Source organism: Syzygium oleosum, unplaced genomic scaffold (genome assembly GCF_021117445.2).
Source record: "Syzygium oleosum isolate NSW1041296 unplaced genomic scaffold, Sole_v2.1 Sole_v2.18, whole genome shotgun sequence".
Classification (NCBI taxonomy): domain Eukaryota; kingdom Viridiplantae; phylum Streptophyta; class Magnoliopsida; order Myrtales; family Myrtaceae; genus Syzygium; species Syzygium oleosum.
Genome location: NW_026607502.1, coordinates 2,098,538 through 2,117,299, shown reverse-complemented (window position 1 = coordinate 2,117,299; position 18,762 = coordinate 2,098,538). Strand labels below are relative to the sequence as shown.

The following is an 18,762-nucleotide window of genomic DNA, read 5'->3' as shown; positions in this document are numbered from 1 at the left end:
TCGATATCTGATCCCTCCCTCCGTCCCTCCTAGTTTCATCAAATATCAAAATATTCTTCTGAATGTACTAACCTTTCTCCATTTTCTTTCTGCTGCGCCACAGAAGCCGAATAGGGGTACCTGAAAACCCTGCTTTTGATCGCAGTTGCTTCTCCATATACTTCCGATATGTCCCGGAGAAAAGTTTGACATCATTTACAAAGAAAACAAATGCGGGTGGCCTGATAGCAGCCTGCCAACACAAAAATTCATCCCATCAAAATTTATTAAAACTGAAACAACCTTGGTTCTAAGATGAGACTCAAATTCTGTTAATGAACTTCAGCATTTATTACTATATACCTCATGATTTGCTAAAGTAGCAGCATGAGTTTGATGACCATTAGCTAAAACATTAGAAGAGGCATGACAAATTGCTAGTTGCTATAGCAATAAACACGCTGACAGCATTAAAATATATATTGAGGTAGTCTAGATGAAAAACACAAGATAATTCAGCTGCGCTACCATAGAACGAACCTGAGTGCAGTAATAAACCCGCCGTCTCTTTCCACCACGAGTCTGTGGAGGTGCTTTAAAAGCCACTGTCTCCTGCACCACTTGATTTAGTATAGCAGTGCTAAGCCTTCTTGACCTCTCCTTTTCCACTGTGCCAGCAGCAACAATGATCCTACAACAGAAATTTGGTTTTTTATCATTCAGTGAGCAGGATTAATTTTTTTCCAGCAAAATTGAGCAGGATAAACTCCAAATTTCACTATATTACTGATTGTTTCTTTTGCCAAATGGGGATGCTTTCTAATTCTGCAATAAACCTTCAGATCGCATATTTACAATAAAGTTGCAAAGAGAAAAAGAACATCTGATTAGATCAAAACAAACATGGGATCGGAACCTACTTTTCAACACTGTTACCAGCTATTGCAGTTGAATAAACAATCGGTGTCCAATCAAGACTGCGAAGCTTCTCCCTAACATCTTGCTCATAGTATGTTGCACTTTGCTGGTTTTTATTGGGTATCGTATCCCACTTATTCACAACGATAAGGAAACCTTTTCCTTCCTTTTCTGTCCTCTCAGGAATCTGGTAATCCTACAATAGTTGACAAAAAAACCACAAAATGGTCATTCTGATGAATTCAACCGACAGTTAAAACAACAACTATAAATTTATGCAGATTAACAAACCTAAATCAATTTAAATAGTGAGACTAATCGGCCAAACAATTCATAATCACGACAGAACTTCTCAAAAACTGCACACTGCATTAGAAACTACAAAGATGTTAAGAACTCAACCTTTCCGATACCTATTGCAAGTTAAGTTTAGCAGATTATTTGGTGAGGACATGCCCGTGTTTGGGGCCTATAATGGACATATTTAAACATGAGGCCAAGGGTTAATTTGCATTTGATTCTGGACACAATATTACACAAGAAAACAATTTATAGTTAGATCGATTGATTCAAAACCATGTGACTCGGCATATAATTTGAGAAAATACATCATTCTGGAGCTGAAAAAATATCATTAAATATTTCAGCAGCTGAAAAAATAATTTGCAAAAATAAATAATTCTAGAGCAAATTAAATACCGTAACACAGATAAACAGAAGCAGCAAAATAGAATCACTAACTCAAAAGAAACTTGTCGATTTCCTTAGAAACGTTTATTAAATTTTAAAGATGATTAATCACTTTGCCCATCTTTTCTAAACTCAAATTTGCAAAAACCAACATAGATAAAGAAAAATATTATCAATCTTTTTCATAGATCTTGAATATGAGGAAAAGTTGGTGACGTGGCAAGTGACGAAGACATTCTTTTCGTGGGTTTTTTTTTTTTTTTGGTAACCCGGGAACCCACTGCACGGCCGACGGCCGGAGGTAAACCCGGGCGACACGTGCTAGCCACCACACACGTGCACCGGTTAAGTCACCTGCGGCGCTGGGATTCGAACACTCAACCTTTTGCGATGTAAGAATCTGCCCTTTCAGGCAGCGCCACCCGGCGGGTGGTTCTTTTAATGGGTTTTGATAAATGGTTTCTAGAAAAATGTTGGAGGAGGATCAAAACGATGTAACAAATTGAGATAACAACAGTCTCAACAATGGAACAGAAGTTCTAGAATCAACAACCCTTGTCGCCTCATAGAATGACAAGTAAGAGGTTACAACAAAACGACTCGATAACCACAAAACAACGTTCTCATGCCCCCCATATTGTTTGTCGCCCTTCCATCTCACACCTTCTATAATAAGCAAAGGGCATATGAACTGCCTTCGGCTATTTAAGCTCACCTTGAAGACCCCAAACTTCACCAATTGAAATTAGCAAGAGGGCACAGAAAATTGTTGTCCAACTCTCTTAGCATCTCCAACACTCTTCTGTCTAAACACTCGAGTGGTTGCCATGAAATATACTGCAATAATCTTGGTCCTTCTGCAATGTTGTCTTGCTTTGAAGGCCAACTCAACGATCCTGCATAAGTATGAGTCGATCTTCAACTTCGGCGACTCCCTAAGCGACACTGGGAACTACCTCCGATCCGCGGAGGGATCTCCAACCGTGCCGAATTATCCTTATGGCAAGACCTTCTTCGGGCATCCGACTGGTCGTTATTCTGATGGACGTCTTATAATTGATTTCATTGGTATGTAGTTCTCCCGACTCTTCTTTGCTTTTGTAGATGCATGCTCGTGTTAGGGAAAAGAACAGGCATTCAAAACAGAAGGCCGCTGTTTTTGTCGTAAATATTGGATCTTTAGCAGTATATATCCACGCTCAAAGAAAGAGTATTTTTCTACGTTTCGTATATGAAAATGCAGCGGAAGCAGTTGGGTTACCCTATCTGAAGCCCTATCTTGAGGTAGTCAACGGCTCGGTCGATGCTCGCGGTGGAGTTAACTTTGCAGTTGCTGGTGCCAAAGCGCTTGATCCGACATTCTTTGAAGCTCGACACATTCGAACGATCCCCATGACAAATTATTCTTTAAGCGTTCAGCTACAGTGGTTCAAGAAACTCAAATCTTCTCTTTGCACAACACAACAAGGTAGATATAAACCCTATTTTTGTATGCTCCCATTGAGGACTGACATATACAGCAATAACTTTTGTGTACGTCCATTTTGTGTCATCGATCTTATTCACTCAAGATATGGTCATCCATTGAGGTGATTTGGTAGATCTCAAGTATATGTAGCCCGTAAATCTTTCATAGGATAATCACCCAGAGTTAGTGTACTTTGTATTTTCAACTCAGAAACTAAAGGTCATTCGTTTGAATTCCATCAACTGTATGCAAGCTGCTCCGGGTCAGGGTCACTTGTTTAGGCCAAAGGCCTTAACTTTATCAGTTTATGAGGTTTGCAGAGCATTTTAAGGGTCTCTAGACAGATGGGTTTCTACCTCCGTGCTCTTGCATTATTAAATGAAAATAAAACCAGTCTCTCATTGAGGTGACTATAGTATAGGAATATTTCCGGTCATTACCATCTTTTATTCAATTACTTGAATCATTTCATCATTTGATTTTTGCTTTCGTTCTTTTCTTTTGCAGATTGCGATACATATTTCAAGAAGTCTTTATTTCTAGTGGGGGAGATTGGTGGAAACGACTACAATCTTGCTTTCGCCCTTGGTGCAACCTTTGAGCAGCTCCGTCCCATTGTCCCAGATGTTGTTGGAGCCATCACCAATGCAATCAGCGTATGGCCCTTTCTTTTCTTGCAAGTGACATGAGCACAATACTACTTGTTCAACAACATCTTACAAAACCGAGTTGCTATCTACGTGGTTAACCTTTTCTTACTACTCCAATAAATTTATTTCCAAGGCATGTGATTATTTTAGATGCTCATCGAAGAAGGCGCGGTGGAGTTGGTAGTGCCAGGAAATTTGCCAATAGGTTGCTCAACGTCATACCTAGCGACCGTTCCGCGTTTTACCAAGGACGACGTTAATATGACAACTAGTTGTCTCAATCGTTTTAATGAATTCGCCAAGTATCACAACGATTATCTCCAGCGAGAGTTGCAGCTTTTGAGACAAAAATATAGCCATGCAAGGATCATCTATGCGGATTATTATGGAGATGCCATGCGTCTCTTTGAATCACCAAAACAGTATGGTGAGTTTCCTTTCATCTTAGTTCATGATAGACGGTGAATAGGCATATACATAAATAGAAGATTTATCCTACTTTTGGTTTAATATGGTTCACCTGATTTCCCTAAGCACCAACCTTTTTGTCCTTTTTTGCAGTAATTCAAACCTTTTTCCATGTAGAGAAGTTCTCTGGGAAAAAAAAAGAATTATATTTTTTGCACACCGTGTTGAATTTCCCTTTGTTTGCTCAACATAAACTAAAAATAATTCGAGATGACGATCAAAGCGCGTTGAAAAGTTTAGTCCTGTATGAAGTCTCCTCGGACGTGTCACAGGTTTAGTGCAAAATAGAGTGGCACGGATATGTCAATACATGGCATCAAATTTAATCGAAAACTTGTGGCTCTTGATGAACTTATAAGGGTGAGTAGTGAGATCAATGTCCTCTTGTTTTCAGGTTTCGGTAATTTGATACAGAAAGCTTGTTGTGGAGCTGGTGGACCATTCAATTTTGACGCCATGAAGATGTGCGGTTCCAAGGGCACAACTATGTGTACAGAACCATCAGCTTACATACTTTGGGACGGAGTTCACTACACCGAGGCGGCGTATCAGCACCTGGCCAAGGGTTTACTCGACGGTCCCTTCACTTCTCCACGTCTCGTTAACTAGAAGTCCGAAGGGGACAGTGCATAAAGCTTCGATTCTAATGTCAAAGATGAACTTATGCTCATGTTATTCTACCTGTTTCTTCTTGTTTCAGACTTCCATCCTGTAACCTTTTCTTGTTGGATTATCATGCATGTAATGAGTCATGAATACAGATTGTTGCTATTGCGAGCCACTCAACTAATTAACTATCTAACTTTTCTCAATTACTGATTTATGATCGGATCCTCAGAAATTTACGTTTTTGAAGGGTTGACATAGTAATACTAACGATTTTGAATAGCACAAATTTGTTCACATTATTTTCTTTTTATTCCTTTCATTTTTTACCATTTTTCTTCTCTCATTCTAAGCCTCTCCTCCTTGAATTCACTGAATATAGACCTCCTCCGCCGTTGTCATCGCTCGTGATCGCCACCAACCTCAATCCGAGCGACCCCATCAGCACAAATTCTCGTTACATTTTCTTTCGTTCCAAATTTTTTTTCCCATATTCTTCATTCCCACTCCACCCCTATCCTCCTCAACTCCACTGTACACAGACCTCTGCCGATGTTGGCCCCCAATGTCACCTCCAGCCTCCATCCATGTCGGGCGATCCACGACCGATTGCCCTGTCGTCGCAACCGTCGTGCGTGATCTGCCTCTCTCTCTCGTGCATGCGTCAAGTCACTGACCACCAAACTAATTGCACGACTAGAGAGAGGATGATCTCGAAGTCATGACAAATCACCGTGCATGTCGGGCGAGGGCCACACCCGGGTTCTGCCGGCCTGGTCCTTAAACTCAAATTGGGCTCAAAATATGAGCCCAGTCCAATTGAGGCCTACTCCTACCAAGCCCTAAACTAAACCTAAGCCTTGATTCCAATTTCATCTAGCCTAGCCCACTAAAAATAAAAACCTAGCCCAAAGTAAAATAGGCCGGCTCAGAACAAAGCGGGCCAGTCAGATTCGCAAGCCCGGTCGACTCGCAAACTCTCCCTCACCCGCGGTCAAATTGCTGCGACGGAGTGGTGAGCAACGCCAACCCTTAGGAGCAGGTTGGGCGCTCGGCCCAAGTCTAACCAGCTGTTGTATATTTAAGTAATTTTGAAATATTAAAAAGTAATGGCTTTGATAATAGTTATGACCGCCATGAAAGCCATCATTTTGTAACAATTTTTCAACAGCTGTATAACGGTTTTCTAACGGCTTAATAATGAATATATAACGGTTTTGTAACGTTTGATTTATTTCTTCATAAATTTTCCATTATTTTATAATAGCTATATAACGGTCATATTCTCTTTCTTTTACCTATAAATAGTTACTTTGAAAGTGATATCAATATATCAAACAAGAATATTCTTTTCTTTTTTGTTAGAGATATTTCTTTTTTTTCTTTACTAGGTTATACACATAACGTTGTTCCTGTTCCTTCTAATATTCAGTGTCGAGTATAGAAGAATGCTTGTTATATCTTGGGAGGATAGCCGCTAGAGGCTATTGTACCGAGTTTCGTACTTCAAGAGGCGTAATTATCCTTAAAAATAATGCTTACACGCATCAGACAATTATATTTTATTTTTTTTGTCTTTTCTAACAAATTTCCAACAATTCTTATTTTTCATGTTATATAATATTTTTCCAACACTAGTGATGCCACGGCGATGGTCTTGGTGGGGTTCTCGCAGGACACTTGACCCGTGACCATCGGGGGGGCTTCCGCGGACATCCACAACTGTCACGCCCCGTTCCCTCGGGAACGCTAACATCCCTCCATGGTCGTTATGTTACAATGTTCCAGAACGCGTCGCCATCCCATTCTTTTTATCTTTCGTTAAACGCATGCGGAAACGTGTACAACTCCCAACACATAATAAGGGGATAGCAAGGAAAACTCATTGCAACCAAAACATACTTTATATACATTCCAGACGTCAAGTAACTACAAAATCCGCCACGTAGATCTTTTCCTTTTATGACTTAAAAGGGATTGAGAGTTATCCTATCTCCTCTATCTACGAGGACGACCTCAAAAGATGTTCCCCCTCAAAACAACCAGTTCCCAAGGAACGCAACGCATACTCATACATGAGCACCTGAAAAATGATTAACAACAAGGAGTGAAATTTAACTCAGCAAGTAAATTCCCTAAACCTCGTTTAGGAGAATATGTTGCCTCTGGATCGCCCTAAACATGCAAGTCACTATCGATGGCAGATCAATAGCAAAGCCCTTGCTTTGCCTTAACTATTTACATGAGGCGGTTATCTCACCCTTTACTACTATCTTAATATGACAATCGCTCCAACGAGCACATAACAGGATCACAATAACGTACATATTCAAGAGGCATATTCCATCATATTTCATTGCATAACCATGCATAACAACAATTTAATAACCCAGACATAATCAATTATCACTCTCAGGCATGTCGCATTCATCAATGCACATCGCACTCATGATAGTCCAAATTATTAAACGATCCCTCGGGCCACGGCACATCCCAAAGGAAGGCGGTCTTCTGGCATGACAGGGTATCGTCCAGCTCCATGGGGCACGACAATGTCTAGAACTCCTGCTACTGAGGTATCAGACAACATTTCAAAAAGAAGCATCGGTCCGGCCTCCACTGCGACTCGGCATTGTCTGGAACCCTCACCACATGCGGCATCAGACGGCATCTGAAATCCATCGAGCATCGTCCACCCGGAAACCACCAGGTATAGACGGAACCTTTTATGTGACCATGCATGCACAGCAACTGCTCAAATCCCAATTGTTATCTTTTTCAATTAGCCAATGCAGACAAGGTCTGTGCTCATACGTCAAAATATTGCACTTTCACACGTAAAAATGCAATAAAATAATCGCACGTGAACACGTACATATAATTAACCGGTCAAACTTTGTACACTCTCATTTTGAAACATCATTGCCCCATTGGACACATAAAACATGGCATCCAAACACAACTCCTCATGAATTACCATTTATATGTCTATAAAACCTTTCTTTAAAAATAGCCATCAAGATTTTTAAATTGGGCAATCATTTTTCATGGCATATACACCTTCATCCAACAGTTTAAGTTTTTAGAACAGTTGGCAGTGGTCCCACAAAAATCTCACATGATATTAGAGCTGGAAGTCCTGAGTTCAATTTTTTCCAGACCCCATTTGCCTCCCCAGTTAAATATGTCCACGCTTAGTACTAAGCCAAAAGACCAGACTAAGCATGAAGGGGAGTGTTAGAATAATTAAATATTAAACTATGTCTTCATATAATAGCTTAAGCCTTCAATACAGTTGACAGTAATCCCACAAAATCTCACAAACAAGGTAGCAAAGAGCTTCGACCAAATCAACATCTGATGGGATATCCAGACTCGCCTCTGGAAGAAGTGCCATCTCTATTATGCTTAGGGGTGATTGGTTCTCGGGTTGGTCTGGTTCTCACCTAGGAACTGCGAATTGGACAAGAGGGACCGAGGTTCCCAATTCCCAGGTGGGCCAATATAACCAGTGGCATGTTCCTTTTTTTTTTTTAGTATTTGCTGTTATATTCTCTCGTTATACCTTCTAAGCATAAACCTCCAATTAGTTTTTACATAAAATGGGAACACCCCTGTGACTCTCTCTCTCTCTCTCTCTCTCTCTCTCTCTCTCTCTCTCTCTCTCTCTCTCTCTCTCTCTCTCTCTCTCTATGTACGTCAATTTGTCTTGACTCATTGTTTTTATAGTTATTGCTGTTGCAGGAACAGCCTGCCAATTGATTTTCTGCATCTAGAGTGCTGAAGCGCGAGGCATGAATGCTATACAAAAATATAAGTGCTTTACAGATATGGTTCAATCGATTCTGTTTCTCGTAAATTTATATCGGCATCACTCCCCCAAGCCGCCCTCATTAATCCAGAAATGGTCTTAAGCAGGAAAGAGAAAGCACACGCTCCACTCTCAGTCTCTGAAGTCCGAGATGCTCTACTAAATCAGCAAACACAGAACATAAATTAGGGCGTGTTGCAGCAGAGGCACCGCCTCGGCTGCAGTCTCCAATGAAAGTTACTCTCATTCTTCCTCCAACTGTGGAATCAAGAAAGAAATGTTCCCCTCTGTCATACCAGGCACTCCGTTTGGTTTTCAACGCTGCTCCCAGCTATAAGCCGAGAGCCAAATGGAAGAAACACCAACGCATGGCAAGATATAGAGTCGAGTGAGAGAGTGAGACTGCAAGAGGGAGGTGACAGTCGAGCGAGAGGGAGGCGAGCAACTGAGATTAGGATTTTAGTCGTGCGTGCGAGAGGAGAGAGTGACTGAGTCTAAGGGTTTGTGTTGTCAAGGATTAGTTTAAGGGCTTGTTAGTTTTTACATATTTGTAAAAAATTGAAAATATATATATTGGTCTGATCCGGTTCAATCCAGGCGGTTCCTTTTGCTCACCCCTAATTATGCTTGGATTAGAAAGGAATATATATAGTCCGAAGCACATATACACAAGATTAGGTTCACATATTCGGATAGCCAAGGGTCTAGTTTTCAATTTCATCTAGCTAAAGTATCGCAGTAACTGCTTGAGTTTGATAGTCCAAACTATGAAATCTTGGTGTAAATAGATTGCATTAGAGTAAATAGTGAGTTGAAGTTGAAGCATTCTTGTTTGATACCTACTGTCATATTTTATTGGGGAAAATTTCTATTTCAGTCTTAAACTTTTGCATGAAATTTTAATGTAATCCTTGCGACTAATTATCACTTGAAGTTGCTAACTTGATGGTAGGGGAAAGTACCAAAAAAGTCATTAATCTATTGTATTGATACCAATTCAGTTTTAAACATTTCAATTTGACCAATTTAGTCCTAAACATGTTGCACTTGCATCAATTAAGTCTATCCGATCAATTTTGACCGAAAATTGTTAACGCGGACGTCGGCCATCCTATGTGGAGTGGTCGGCACTAACGTTGACATTTTAATAATCTTTTGAATTTTTTTTATAATTTTTTGTTTCTTTTATTTACTTTATTATTATTTCTTTCTTTCTTTCTTTGTTTTTCGTTTCATTTTGGCAGGCCCTCACTAGATATGGGGGAGGCCCGCCTTGCCCTGATCTAGCTGGCAAGGGCCTTCGTAGCCTCACTTGCAGCCGGCGAGGCTACAAAGGCCCAAGGGGAGGGCCTTTGCACCCTCCCAGCCAAGATGAAGGAAAAAAGGATTAAAAAATAAAAAAGTATTAAAAATTCAATTTTTATAAAAAAAAATTTAATAAAAATTATCCACATCAGAGCTGGCTGTGTTACGTAAGACGGCCGCGGTTCACGTCAGTGATTTCTTATCAAAATTGATTGGATGGACTCAATTGGCACAAATGCAAAATGTTTAGGATTAAATTAGCTAAATTGAAAGGTTTCAGACTGAATTGATACCAACATAGTTTAAGACTTTTTTAGTACTTTTCTCATGATGGTCTAATCATCGATGGCCGTGCCAATCGTTTCATGTGGCATGGCTGGGTAACCTGACATGGACAACTTTACTTGAAACGACGCATTTTGCTTATTTATCTAAATTTTCTAATCTTTTTCTCTTTTCTTCATTTCTTTCCTTCTAGTTATTTATTCATCTTCTGAATTTGTACGATTCATCTTCTTCTCGATCGAGCCTCATGGCCACTGCAATGAGCTCATCGGCCGCCTTATCACCCCTTGCTCCTCCCTTGTGTTGACAATTGAAGAGGGGTGGGCTCGGTGGTCGTGACAAAGCAGCATCACCCCATTGTGGCTCAAGATCGAGAGACGCCAATGCGGGCTTGCCAGATGCTCCACCTTTGTATGGAAAGGAAATGGGATGAGGGGAAATAGGGGAAAAAAAGAGAGAAAATAAAATAAAAGAAACAAAAAGAAAATATAAAAAAAAATTCGTGCAATCCGTTGGGTATGTCACGTAGGACGGCCGGCAATAATTAGACCATCACATAGTATTTTCAAACAAAAATTGGCTAGAAGGATTATATTATTTCTATGGAAAGATTTAGGACGACATTGAAACAATTGAAAAGTTTATAACTACGTTAGAATCCGTACAATAGGTTTAAAACTGAAATAACAATTATCTGAATTCTGTTGATCATAACCCAATTAAAGTATATACATAGTGCTATAAATTATCTGAATTTCCATCCCAAAATTTCATTACTTTGCGAAAGGTTAATATCATGCGAAAGTTAAACTAAACTTACGAAGTGGGTCCGCACGTGAGAAGAGGAGTTGTAATACAATGCTTCCGGCACTTTGAATGCTGGGTGGCGGGTGATGAGAGCGACTAGCAGTTAAGCAGAGCTCTCAATTGCCCAAATATCTAAACTAGTCTCATAAATGAATGAATTGACATATACTTATACTGAAGATACTACAGTGGTCGGCTGACCGGATCTTGTTGTGTATAATATAAGTCCAGAGAAATCAATTGTTGACATGTTGCCACTTATAATGAGGTCACGCAGCCAACTATGGCATGCCGCATTTGTGAGGGTACATGGGTCTATGACAGCTTGTCACGTGCCATGAGGACATAAGCCTATAGCGGGATGCCATATGGCATAATAAGGATGTAGACCAATGCCGAATCCACCAAAAAGGATTTTGGAGTAAGTTAAGCCATTCCTAAGAGTCCACCCTAAACCCTCCGGATCAAAACTCTGGAAAACATCGTAGCCGGACACTGTCAAGCTAGGTTCCTACCGTACTTAATATAAAATGACTAAGTTACGGATACTGATTGATACATGATCATGTTTTCGCTCAGATCATAACCTTGTTAAATGTTATTCAAAAGGGTATAATTCTCCTTAATCATCATGTCTTGCCTAATCTTCTGTCAGTCTGCAATCCTGTCTTACTTTTCCCAAGGATTAAGGGTGAAGGTCCTTCTTTTGTGCGTAAAATTATGCATTATTGTTCAGATTCGGCGATGAAGAAGGAAGCTTCTGTAGCGCATTTTGTCGTAATGTCTGTACATAGTGTTGCGGCATCTGGAAATTGAAAATTTTCTTGGAGCTGTTAGCTTATGATCCAAATGCCGAATTAGCTTCAGTGTTAGTTCGCGCGGAATCAAAATCGAATGCTGTGAAATATAAAAAACTCCCCTGTCATATTGAAGGAACAGAGGAGAGATGGCGATTTCTCTGGAAGTCACAGGAGGGTATTCCAGTAGCTTTATTCTGCAATTCACTCTTGTTAAAAATTTACATCATACAGAAAGCTCTCGTACATCAGCATTCATCTTCTTCACAAGGGATCCTCTCTCTCTCTCAAATCAATGTAGGAGAGATTATTGAGGATTAGGAGGACGGCTGTTCGCAGCAGAAACGCGCGAGCCCCACTCTAGCAGCTCTTTGCTCGTGTCGTCCTTGTGCACGATCACCTCAATGAAGCACAAGCAATCCTTATGCGGCCCACTCGCTGTCGCGATCGCGTCTATCAGCTCTTCCTCCGTGCGAACCTGTTTTCGCAACACGAGTCAATAAAAAGTTTGGCTCTTTGAAGCATTTGCAGACCCAACATTCCATCACAATGCCTTTCATAGCCAAAATAAGCATAGGAAGAAAAATGGAACGAGTTCCATCGTCGTTAGTTAGAATTAGAATGAAAACATCGTGGGCTGAAGCTAACCTTTACTGTCCAGCACTTGCCTTCGCCATTGTGAATGGCGTCCACGAGACCAGTGTAGTTCCAGTTCTTTATCACGTTGTAAGGGCCGTCATGAATCTCCACTTCGATCGTGTAACCCCCATTGTTGATCAGGAAGATTATGGTCTTCTGTCCGCATCGAATCATGGTTGATATATCCTGAGCTGTGACCTGAGTAAAGGGGAAGATAAATCACTCGAAAAGGTCCCTTCAAAGAATAACATGCCTGATGGAAACTAGAAAAAAGATCGTGTAATCTTCCAAATGGTTTGTGAAATTAACATGATCACTTTGTTTAACGAGAAAATATTCCCCGATGCATAAAGAACTGGGAAAGTGACACAAACAGTCCCTGAACTTTGACTCAATGTGCAATTTGATCCTTAAACTTTTAATTTGTTCAATGTAGTCCCTGAACTTTAACCCAATATTCAATGTGGTCCCTGAACTTTTAATTTGTTCAATGTGGTCCCTGAACTTTTGATATATATTCAATATAGTCCCTGAACTTTATAAAAATGTTCAGTATAGTCCTTGAACTTAAATCAATGGAAGGACTACATTGAACATTTTTATAAAGTTCAGGGACTATATTGAACATGTACCAAAAGTTCAGGAACCACATTAAACAAATTGAAAGTTTAGGGCCCACATTGAACATTAGGCTAAAGTTCATGGACTACATTGAACAAATTAAAAGTTCAGGGACTAAATTGCACATTGAGCCAAAGTTTAGGGACTATTTGTGTCATTATCCCTAAAGAAATTTACTTTGTAAGTTGTTACTAGGCAGTTTCTTTGTCAATTGCTCAGGTTGAAGACAGATTCATCTTCACATGAGGAAAGCGCAATCTACACAATCTTAGAAGGCATATTCAGCTAAAAAGCTTCTGCTACAATTACGCTATAAAACCTCCCCAAATTGTCATTCAATTTGTATAGTTATCCAACAGTTCACTATTCTGTTGTTCAAGTATTTCAGGCATGTCCCAATTGATGTTTCTGCAAAAGTTTAAAACTTTTGTAAGGTTCTACATGGAGATTGTAACTGACCTGGAAACTTCCATCACCAATGCAAGCTATCACACGCTTATCGGTGGCAGCTTGAGCATATCCTAGAGTGGCACCCACCGACCAACCTATGGATCCATATTGCATCTGGAATTCATACCTACATGAAGTTTATATGAAAATTTAAGTTAGACGAACCTGGACACAACCATCCACAAACAAAATGAGGAAATTTATTAGATTGAAAAAGAAAATGTTGAAATTCCAGCTTGTAGTACCCGCAATTCTCAGGTAACCGGAGTTTCTGACAGTTAAACCAAGAGTCTCCAGTTTCAGCGATAACTGCAGTGTCGCCAGCGAGCATATCCTGTTTGACGAGTCAGAAAATGAATCATCAGACTTGACACCTTTTGCATTTACAGAAGTGATTTTTTAGTGCTCAAGCCTAGAACAATAAGCTATGAAGAGACATGAATAATCTATTAACTGAGGGTAGACAGATATAGGCTCAGTGAGTCCTCTCCATTTTCAAGGAAGCAACAATACGAATCCGTTAAGAAGATGCATGGCAAAGGCATGTCTGGAAGTGGTACCAGCACTTCGAACAGTTTACTAAAAGTACTTAAAGCTGCTAAATTTACTGCTAGTGCCAACAGTTGATTATGCTTTTTCACGTGCAAGTAGCTTCTTCTTTAAGAAAATTTCAAGTCTGACCGATATACTTCCATGCACCTTACCTGAATGTGCTTAAACAGAATATTGACTCTAAGAGGCTCGTTTTTCTCGCACTTGAGAGGCATGCCCGGAGGTACGAATATCCTGCGGTAATTCTCCAAAGCAGTGCTGTTTTTCTTCAGCTTCTTGGCCAATGCGCTTAGAAAATCTGCCATGAAAACCCACCCAATGGAAGGGCCATTCCCTATAGTCACACGATTGGGCTGCACTATGATCGCTTTCTCCTTCTTGATCAGCAAGGAATAGCCCACAGAGCTGTAATCGTTGAAGATGGGACCCACGAAAATGTAGGCATCAGCTGATTCTACAATCTCCCCAGCAAAGCTTGTGCTCACAGCACCCCAATATGTTCCGATGAAGTGGGGATGATGCTCCGGAACTAGCCCCTTGCCCGATGGCATAATGGCAATTGGATACCCGGTGGCCTCTGCGAGCTCCATGAATGCCTTTTGGGCCTTGGCCACCCTGAGCTTCGGCCCACCGATGATGACGGGCTTGACAGCTTTGTTAAGAAAATCTGCAGTTGCTTCGACTGCTGCTTCCAGGCCCATTGGATTGCTCATCCTGCATCATCAAGTAGAGACTATATGAAACAAGAACATAAGAAACAGAACAATTATTCTTAGCATGAAACCTGGTTTCTCGTAATTGTGCAAGGAGAAAGATATCCGGAAAAGTAAGTCTAATGCAACTCTAGTAATTGTGCAAGGAGAAAGATATCCGGAAAAGTAAGTGTAACGCAACTCAAGTCATTGAACAGAAAACCAGCTTCTACAGCTCAGGTATAAATGCGCTGAGACACATGAGGTTTGCACAAGCTTACAATCTAAGACAGTTAACCATCACGTGAATTTGGATATTAAATTTTACATGGCCTGACAAGTTCATTTAATGCCAGAGTTATCAACTTGAAGGTCAATTTCTGGCATATTCTATACATTGTAGCGGAACAAGTGAAAACAGATGCATTTGAAATTTGCTTGGTAAACAAACTCCGGTGCTTCCTGAAGACAATCCTTCCAGATTGCACAAACAGAAAGACCAGTGAATACCGAACATGACCAGAATTCCACTTAATTATTTTAGTGAAACTTGGTTCCTTAAGACAATGGTTCCTTAAGACAATATAAAGGAATTTCTCCTCAAGAATCTTTTTCTTTTCTGTTTTACCTCTTTTAGAGCACTAAGAAGTCAGAGTCCTTAAATGAACAGCTAAAGGATTATATGACTTCGTATGACGTTAAATGTTGTTTCCAATCCGCAAGACATTGTCTGTAACTTCCTAAAGCTAGATATATTGTTATTATATTAAAAGAAAAACATAAAACAGAGAGACATGATCTCCAGTGCTTTGCAACCCAATCAGCATCCGATGACATATGAGCTCGTCATGTTTCAATCGGTAATCATCTAAACTTTGAAAGAACCGATAACACATAAAGACAGAAAAAACTTACTTTGGCACAAGAGAGAAAGGAACTGGATCTCTGGCAAAAGTAGGGTGGCGAATCCCAGACAAATTACAGCTTATACTAATATAAGCCGGCTTACTTTCCTTCAAAGCCGTCGAGATTGCGGTATCAATCAGCTCGTGCGCATCATCCAAGTTATTCACCACTGCCTGCCACATTATAGCACAATGTTTTCTCTTCACGGTCAATCAAACATCCAAATATCATAGCACTCAACTCAGACCATTTCTTACTCACATACAGAAACATATAACAGAAACGCTACCAATATTGGCCAGAAAATATGGGTATAGGTTTGTTACCCGAATTGACACAGGACTTAACATGTTTGCAGGAAAGTTTTAACCCTGTTCAACCAATGTTACAATGTTTTGCAGTTGAACCGAACAGAGAATATGATCTGACAACCTAATTTAACACTCAGAACACGAACTAAAAAGCCTACCAAATACTGACTAAGCATAAATTGGAACTTATCACATGATGAGCAAACTTAAGCAATGAAGCATTCACACATTTATCAATCTTAACGATAAGGAAAACACCCATAAATCTTTTAATTACCTGTGTGCAGGTGATTGATTGGAAACATCTGAGCTCTTGGGTAAAATCAGGCAGCCCGATGGTGTGGTGCAAGATCCTGTTCGTCCCATAGTCATTGGAATTAGGCCCTCCCACGATACAGATCACAGGCAAGTTCTCACTGTAAGCCCCTGCGATGGCATTGAGCACGCTGAGACCCCCAACCGTGAACGTCACCACGCACGCGCCCACGCCCCTAGCTCGCGCGTACCCGTCGGCCGCATAGCCGGCGTTCAGCTCGTTGCAGCAGCCGATCAGGTTCAGCTCCGGCTCGGCTATCAGGTGGTCCAGCAGGGTCAAGTTGAAGTCGCCAGGGACCGAGAACACGTCCCTCGCGCCGATCTCCACGAGCCGCCGGGCCAGGTGGCTGCCCAGGGTCCCGCCGCACGGAGCCGAGATGGGCCGTGCCGCCGAGCCGACGTGATTAGCAGCATCCATGAGTACCAAGAATTGTCAGCTGCGCTTCAGCTTCAAGTGCAGAGTAAGTTTTCGACAGTAAAGAAGCAATTGCTCTGATGGGGTCCTAGGTTCTTGCCTTCTCGGTGATCTTATAGGTGAATTTGAGCAAACGGGCACGTGCAGGGATGCAAATCTACAAGAAACAGGGGGCTAAGTTCGTGAACCCGGTAATCCGAAATCGAGAGAAGAGGGAAAGCGAGGCGATTGGCTGGAGGCGATCAAGTTGGCGTTTGATAGTGGGGTTTAGCTGGTCCTTGGTTTTGATTATTGCCATGGGATGTCTCTGCTTTTCGGTCCAAAGGCTAGGGGAATCTTGTGGACTCTAGCGGAATAAAAAACAGCGGATCGCAGACATTTCTCCCGTGTTGAACTGAAGACGAGTCGATGGAGATATTGTAGAATAATCGATAGTTTCGGGAGATCTAAGACCGCCCGCCAAGCCGGAGAAACCGAAGCTGGTAAGTGGTATCCTCGATTACAACGTCTGGGTTGTCGTTCGGCGACTTCTGGTTTCGTGGGCATGTCTCTGTTTTCCTCGGACAAATACCACAAGCATTCTCCAAACTAAACTATAACTCATTGCCACGCATCCACTCAATCTTTTCCTATCTCGTGCAAAACCCCAAACTCGCAAGTTATCTTATTTGTATTTTCCCGTCAAATTTCATAACAGATAAGTACATTAAAAATCCTAAAATTTATTACGAAAATATAGTTGAGTTCTAAAACTTATAAAAATTAGTGCAATCAAGTCATTCGATTAACTCCGTCTAACTTCACAAACGGAAATTATTGACGTGACTTTTTTTTTAATATTTTCTCTCTCCGACGTAGCGATGACTTGACTAAAACATGAAATATAAGACTAAAACGAAGTCATTTTAGTCCAAATTTGATTTTTACTATATATTTTATTTAAATTAAATTAAAAGATAAGCTAAATAAAATATACAAAGAGAGAGGTGAGAAACCAGCCCTCACCGCCTTTGTCCTGCCATCGTCGGGAAGGGGGATGGCCTGTGACCCTCACCAACTGCAGTGAGCACCTGCAGCAATGGTGGGGTAGCCCTCGTCACCTGATCTCTCTCTCTCTCTCTTAATGTAGCTTATTTTTTAATTTAATTTAAGTTAAATTTGCATTAAAAATCATATTTGGACCAAAATGACGTCTTTTTAACCACATCATCGCTACGTAAGATAGAGAAAATAATAATAATAAAAGTCATGTCGGTATGTTTTGCTAGCTAAGTTGAACAGAGTTAACGGAAATACTCGATTATACCAATTTAACATGTTTTATGACTTGATTGCACTTTTTTTTTCGTAAATTTTAAAACTCTATAGTACCTTCGTGATAAGTTTCAGGAATTTCTGTACACTTATCCCAATTCATATATATTAACTTTTTTTTTTTGGAAGAAGACTTAGTTTTCCGTTCTTTACTTCTTTGGTCCTTGTTTCCATAATTCTTAGAAAGTATTATTTATTCAATGATTGAATGTAACAGCTATAACAAACAATAATATTACTAGTCTTGTTGCATTGGAATATCACCCTAGTCATGTAATCTTTGGAAGTCCCTGTGAAATTAAGAGTTGTGTTTGGGCAGAGATTAGGCTATAAACCGTTGGCAAATAATATATAATACAATACAGGACGTATTTATTAGAAATTTGTTTAATGGAAGGAGTATTTAATTCATGGATAAGTTCCAGCTTGAGGAAAGATAATTGAGTAAGCGGAATAAATTTAAGAACTCTGAGGAAATAACAAGACAGAATGTTTGAGAAAAGTTTATAAAATTGGAATATAGCATAGATAGATGAACACCATGTATGCAAGGAAAAACGAACCTTTAATTTTAGGACAGAGTATGCAATTAAAACTATTGAAAAACAATCTTAGTAATGAAATGATGAAAGTTTTCAATTGCTTTCAAAAGGAACGTTGAATGATGATACAAGATAATTCAATTAACTACATATATGATTAGTGTGAACTGCTTTAAAACCGCATAAGGATTGGATTAAGCACTTCTATCATTATGTGTTAA

General features: G+C 40.2%; 3 protein-coding genes and 1 long non-coding RNA gene across 4 annotated transcripts; 2 read left to right on the top strand and 2 right to left on the bottom strand.

The window, feature by feature from the left end:
- Positions 1–76: 76 nt before the first annotated feature.
- On the bottom strand, positions 77–1,251 carry LOC130140419 (uncharacterized). The gene is made up of 3 exons (XR_008818428.1): positions 900–1,251; positions 520–670; positions 77–232 (listed from the first exon to the last, which is right to left on the bottom strand). It is a non-coding gene; the product is annotated as an uncharacterized LOC130140419 (long non-coding RNA).
- Positions 1,252–2,340: 1,089 nt separating this feature from the next.
- On the top strand, positions 2,341–3,744 carry LOC130140436 (GDSL esterase/lipase At5g45910-like). Its single transcript, XM_056319800.1, has 3 exons — positions 2,341–2,655; positions 2,831–3,055; positions 3,563–3,744. Exons 1-3 carry the CDS (start codon positions 2,415–2,417, stop codon positions 3,742–3,744), a joined length of 648 nt encoding a protein of 215 aa, XP_056175775.1. The 5' UTR covers positions 2,341–2,414.
- Positions 3,745–3,855: 111 nt separating this feature from the next.
- On the top strand, positions 3,856–4,951 carry LOC130140435 (GDSL esterase/lipase At5g45910-like). Its single transcript, XM_056319799.1, has 2 exons — positions 3,856–4,132; positions 4,568–4,951. Exons 1-2 carry the CDS (start codon positions 3,856–3,858, stop codon positions 4,780–4,782), a joined length of 492 nt encoding a protein of 163 aa, XP_056175774.1. The 3' UTR covers positions 4,783–4,951.
- Positions 4,952–11,940: 6,989 nt separating this feature from the next.
- LOC115663415 (pyruvate decarboxylase 1) lies at positions 11,941–17,255 on the bottom strand. Its single transcript, XM_030585411.2, has 7 exons — positions 16,233–17,255; positions 15,654–15,817; positions 14,199–14,760; positions 13,740–13,828; positions 13,504–13,621; positions 12,433–12,621; positions 11,941–12,262 (listed from the first exon to the last, which is right to left on the bottom strand). The coding sequence occupies exons 1-7, from the start codon at positions 16,686–16,688 to the stop codon at positions 12,092–12,094; spliced, it is 1,749 nt and encodes a 582-aa protein (XP_030441271.1). The 5' UTR covers positions 16,689–17,255; the 3' UTR covers positions 11,941–12,091.
- Between the last annotated feature and the right edge of the window lie 1,507 nt (positions 17,256–18,762).